Source organism: Cetorhinus maximus, chromosome 7, assembly GCF_964194155.1.
Source record: "Cetorhinus maximus chromosome 7, sCetMax3.hap1.1, whole genome shotgun sequence".
NCBI classification, from domain to species: Eukaryota; Metazoa; Chordata; class Chondrichthyes; order Lamniformes; family Cetorhinidae; genus Cetorhinus; species Cetorhinus maximus.
The window spans coordinates 36,232,229-36,238,228 of NC_135885.1; the positions used below are offsets into that span (position 1 = coordinate 36,232,229).

Genomic DNA, 6,000 nt, shown 5'->3' on the forward strand with positions numbered 1-6,000 from the left:
AATATCACCAAGCCAGGGGATAAACTCTGGTTGAATGAAGAGTGCAGGAGTGCCTACCAGGAGCAACACCAGACATATCCAAAAATGAGGCGTCAACCACATAAAGCTAATACACAGGACTATTTGCATGCCAAAGAGTGAAAACAGTAAGCGATGGATAGAGCTAAGCAATCCCACAACAAACAGACCTAAGTTCTGTGGTCCTACCACTTCCAGTCATGGATGGTGATGGACAATTAAACAACTCACTGGAGGAGGAAGCTGCACAAATATCCCCATCCTCAATGAAGGAGGAGCCCAGCATATCAGTGCAACAGAAAAGGCCAAAGCATTTGCAACAATCTTCTGTCAGAAGTGCCAAGTGGATGATCCATCTTGGTCTCCTCCTGAGGACCCCAGCATCACAGTTACCAGTCTTCAGCTAATTTGATTTACTGTATGTGATATCAAGAAATGGCTGAAGGCACTGGATACTGCAAAGGCTATGGGCCCTGACAATATTCCAGCAATAGTACTGAAGACTGGTGCTCCAGAATTAGCTGCGCCCTTAGCCAAGCTGTTCCCGTACAGCCACAACTCTGGCATCTATCTGTCAATGTGGAAAATTGCCCAGGTATGTCCTGTCTACAGAAAACAGGACAAATGCAGCCTGGCCAATTACGCCCCATCTTGATCATCAGCAATGCGATGGAAGGGGTCGGTGAAGTCTTATCAAGCAGCATTTACTCAGCAATAACCTGCTCACTGATGCCCAGTTGAGTTCCACCAGGGCCACTCAGCTCCTCACCTTATCGCCTTAGTTCAAACATGGACAAAAGAACTGAACTCAAGAAGTGAGGTGAGAGTGGCTGACCTGGACATCAAGGCAGCATTTGACAGAATATGGCATCAAGGAGCCCTAGCAAAACTGGAGTCAATGGGAATCAGGGGGAAAACTCTCCACTGGTTGGAGTCATACCTAGTACAAAGGAAGATAGTTGTGATTGTTGGAGGTCAATCATCTCAATCCCAGGGCATCACTGCAGGAGTTCCTCAGGGTAGTATCCTAGGCCCAACCATCTTCAGCTGCTTCATCAATGACCTTTCTTCCATCATAATGTCAGAAATGGGACTGTTTGCTGATGATTGGACAATGTTCAATACCATTCGCAACTCCTCAGATGCTGAAGCAGTCCATGCCCATGTGCAGCAAGACCTGGACAGCACACAGGCCTGGGTTGATAAGTGGCAAGTAACATTCATGCTACACAAATGCCCTGCAATGAGCATCTCTAACAAAAGAGAATGCAACCATCTGCCCTTGACATTCAATGGCATTACCATCACTGAATTCCCCACTATCAACATCCTGGGGGTTACCATTGACCAGAAACTGAATTCGACCAGCCAAATAAATGCTGTGGCTACAAGGCCAGCTCAGAGGCTGGGAATTCTGCGGAGAGTAACTCACCTCCTGACTTCCCAAAGCCTGTCCACCATCTGCAAGGCACAAATCAGGAGTGTGATGGAATACTCTCCACTTGCCTAGATGAGTGCAGCTCCAAGAACACTCAAGAAGCTCAACACCGTCTAGGACAAAGCAACCCACTTAATTGGCACCTCATCCACCACCTCCAACATCCACTCCCTCCACCACTGACACACAGTAACAGCGGTGTGTACCATCTACAAGATACATTGCAGCAACTCACCAACGATCCTTCAACGGCACCTTCCAAACCCATAACAAGAAGGACAAGGACAGCATATAGATGGGAACACCACCACCTGCAAGTTCCCCTCCAAGCCACTCACCATTCGTACTTGGAAATATATTGCCATTCCTCCTTTGTCACTGGATCAAAATCCTGGAACTCCCTCCCTAATAGCACTGTGGGTGTACCTGCACCACATGGACTGCAGTGATTCAAGAAGGCAGCTCATCACCACCTTCTCAAGGGCATTTACGGATGGGCTTTAAAAATGTTGGCCTAGCCAGCGACACCCGTGTTCCATGAAAGAATTTTTAAAAACCTTTTTTCCAATAGCGTAAAACGTTGTGATTGTTTGAAATTTGGAATTCTTTGGATGTCCTGATGAGTGTATCACAGAATCTTAATGGTGCAGAAGGAGGCCATTAAGCCCATCGTATCTGCACTGGCTCTCCAAATGAGCATTATGACCTAGTGCTATTGTCCTGCCTTTTCCCTGTGCCCCTGCACCTTGTTTCTATTCAAATAATCATCTAATGCCCTCTTGAATGCCTCGATTGAACCTGCCTCCACCACACTTCCAGGCAGTGCATTCCAGGCCCAAACCTCTTGTGTGAAAAAGTTTTTTCTCACGTCACATTTGTTTCTTTTGCAAATCACGTTAAATCTGTGCCCTCTCATTCTTGATCCTTGATCTTGTAAGATGAAAAGCTTTGGCAACTTGTCTTTCTTTTCAGCAATATTCAGGTTCTGTACTACAGGGTGACTGTTTGATAAATAATGTACAATAACTACAAACCAATGGATAATTGGATTATACAGCACAATGGAACCTGGTTTATTAGTGGATAATCTAGTGTACAAGAATAGTTTGTCTCATTTATGTCACATGTTTTGTGATATTGAGATCACTGTGAAATAGGTTAAGCCAAGTATGTTCTTATTTTCTTACAGAAATGCCACAGCAGTCCCATAATTATTAATGGTGTGTAATACATTTCTCTCCTCATGTGAGATCACTCTTCTGTGGAACATTTATGTCTTTCTTTTCATCGAAATGATTTCTATAAAACATTTATATCTGTCTATCATTTTCTCTGCATTAGAATTAATTCATGACTCTATGCAACGGGTTTATATCTGTTTATTCTTTCAATTCATCCCAATGCAACACGGGGTCCCATTGTAATGATCATCTTTCTGTAGATTTCACCGGCACATTTACACCTTACATTCTTCTATTTAAGGATCCATTCACCCACCTGGAATCAGGCACCCACAAGGAAGACGGATTATTATCTGAAAAGGGAAACATTTGCAGGTCTCCGGGGAGAAGGCGGCCGTGCGGCACTCAGGGCATTGCTCTTGCAGGGAGCGGGCACAAACATGACGGGCCGAATGGCCTTCTGTGCTGTGACCACTCTGATTCTATAATTTTATTTTCATTGGTCTATTCCACATACTCAGCTTGCTACGCATATTCAGCTCAGGCGAAGTATTTTTTTTAACTTGTATGGAGATAAGCAAAGCAAGTGACAAGTTTGGGCTATCCCACGTGGTCATTTAGTTAACTTTGTGCACGGGGTTGGGGTGGTGGGAGGTGACAGAGTAACCGTTTGCAAAGATTTAGGAGCTAAACTCGATCGCATGGGATTTATGCAAATAAATCAAATCTCTGACTCAAATCTTCAAAACTCTCTCTTCCCGAGAGTTCAGTTGAACATGTCTGAGCTGTCAGGTTTTTTTTTAAATGTCTTCCGCTTTATGGCCAGGATAAAAAGACAAAATACAGAACTCTATTTGTTCATGTAGTTAGTTCCTCGGCCCCGTGGGCTGTTTCTTTTTTTTTAATGACTAGTTTAACAGATAGTTTTAAATCTGAAAAAAAAGTTGCCTTCCTTTTTGTAATCAACTTTTCTTCAATTCCGACCTCATCCCACTGGATTTGACATTCCCAGTTAAACATGGTGCTTCCAGGGTTACATCTAAAACCGAGTCCAATGCATCATTCAGTTTTATGGAGCACCTTACCTTAATCAGATTATGTGCCACTGTGTAAGGTACATTTGGGGCTCCGTGGATACCAGGGGCAAGTTTGCCCGTGCCGTAACCATGCCAAGCTAGCGCGTAAGGATTGTCCATGGTGATCCAATACTTCACCCGGTCCCCTAAAGCCTTGAAACAGACCTCTGCATATTCACTGAAGCGATCCACCAAGCTTTCGTTGATCCAACCTCCATACATGTCCTGGAGAGCCTGGGGCAGATCCCAATGATACAGAGTCACTATGGGCTCAACGCCTACATCTCGGAGCCTTTGGATCAAGTGGGAGTAGTACCTCAGGCCAGCTTCATTGCGGTTTGAGACCAGACCATCTGGAAGGATCCTGGACCAGGCGATGGAGAATCGGTAGTGTGTGACACCCAAAGTTTGGATGGCGGAAATATCTCTCTCTATGTTATTATAACTCTCACTGGCCACATCCCCGTTGGCACTGAGTTGCTTGTGGGTGAAGGTATCCCAGACGGACGCTCCTCTTCCATCCTGCTGCCAGGCACCCTCTGTCTGGTAAGCTGATGTCCCTACAGACCACATGAAGCCCTCGGGGAAAGTGTCATGCAGGAACAGCTTGTCCTCCGGGTAGGGCAGGCTGGCAAACCTTGCCCAGGTCCCTTCTCCTGCCCCAGGGTCTCCATTCAGAGACACTAACCATGGGCAAAGGATGAGAAGTGCAAGCGCTGTTGGCTTCATGCTGTTTGCCGCTGCTTTGGAGACATGGCTGGGTTAGTGCTGTGGTCCAAGTGGAGAGGGATCAGCCGGGGAAAGGGACACGCTGTGCGCTTTGCTATGACACACACATAACATGCCCCACATTACACTCGCACAGGTTTGTCGTAAGACTCATCAGGACATCGGCACCTCCATCCAGGGACATCTATTAATAATTACCCACTGACTGTTCCTGACCAACAGCCTGGGGGCAGAGAGAAAGCGAGAGCGAGAGAGAGAGAGTAGCTAATAATACTGCCAAGTGATAACTGGCCACTAAATACCCTGAAGAGTTCTGCTAATTCAAGATTCACAGCAGCCTGCGAACATAAAGGCTTCTCGAGTTTGTCCAGCTCTGATCCTCTCAGGTGCACATTAAGAAATGGTACAATCACTTATTTCTTATTTCGTAGTTGACGAAGGATATGTCACCGAGAGCCGTGTCACCTCCTTCCTGATGTGGACGTGCGTCACTTGAACTTTCTAAAATATTCCATTTTAAGAGAAAGTAACGGGAAATCCCATTTTGGTGCAGGTTTCAGTCAGAACCGAGCTGGCTGCCTGTTAACCAGGCTGTTGAATTCGGGAGCTGAAAAACTCCGTGACAGGTCCTAGGAGTCACTCGGGAAGATTTGTGTTATGTTTAGGGTGATCGAATTCACCTCCCGCGTGTCCCAGGCACTGTCCGTTTAGTCAGCATCTTCCCCCTGCCCCACTAAAACTCGGATTGGGAGGCCCGGCAACTTTTCCTTCAGTTTTGCGACTCCAAGAAGTGACTGCGCGCTGACTGTACCAGGAGCTGATAAGTCCCCTCGCCTTTAAAAGAGAGCCAGCCGCAGTGACAGGGTCTACTTTATCACCACGAATGATCGCGCTGCTTGTTAATAATTACTTTGATCCAAATCAGTGCCTTGTTGACATTGAAACACCACCTCTTTTCATCACCACACCAGACTGAAATACCCCGAGTTTACCACAGGGCAGGCCAAGGACCCAGGCGCAAAGCTTGGATCATACATTTAAAAAAAAGTAGAAAGGAAAGTAAAACATTATACAGAAATACAATGCAATCTGCTACATCTAAGATAAAGAAAATGAATGAGAAAACAAGTGCCCCAACTCAATGGTGGTGCCGACTGATATTTGCAGCTGTTATCTGTAGATCCTCTGTGAATGTCTTTCTATTTAATTGAAAGGTTTTCTTATACGCTCCTGGGATGTGAGCATCGCTGGCTAGTTGGGCATTTATTATCCATCTCTACCCTTGAGAAGGTGGTGGTGTGCTGCCTTCTTGAATCGCTGCAGTCCATGTGCTGTAGGTACACCCACCATGCTGTTAGGGAGGGAGTTCCATGATTTTGACCCAGGGACAGTGAAGGAACAGCGATATATTTCCAAGTCAGGATGGTGAGTGGCTTGGACAGGAACTTGTAGTGGCGTGGGCCTGCGACTGTTGACCTTCTCGGTGGTAGAGGTCGTGGGTTTGGAAGGTGCTGTTGAAAGAGGCTTGGCAAAATGCTGCAGTGCATCATGTAGATGG

General features: G+C 46.0%; 1 protein-coding gene across 1 annotated transcript in view; it reads right to left on the reverse strand.

Moving 5' to 3' along the window:
- kl (klotho) overlaps window positions 1-5,266 on the reverse strand; it is a 118,538-nt gene extending 113,272 nt beyond the window's left edge. The window contains exon 1 of the mRNA XM_078545337.1: window positions 3,723-5,266. Coding sequence (XP_078401463.1) covers window positions 3,723-4,442 — 720 coding nt within the window. The 5' untranslated portion in view covers window positions 4,443-5,266. The remainder of the gene's footprint in view (window positions 1-3,722) is intronic.
- Window positions 5,267-6,000: the final 734 nt, after the last annotated feature.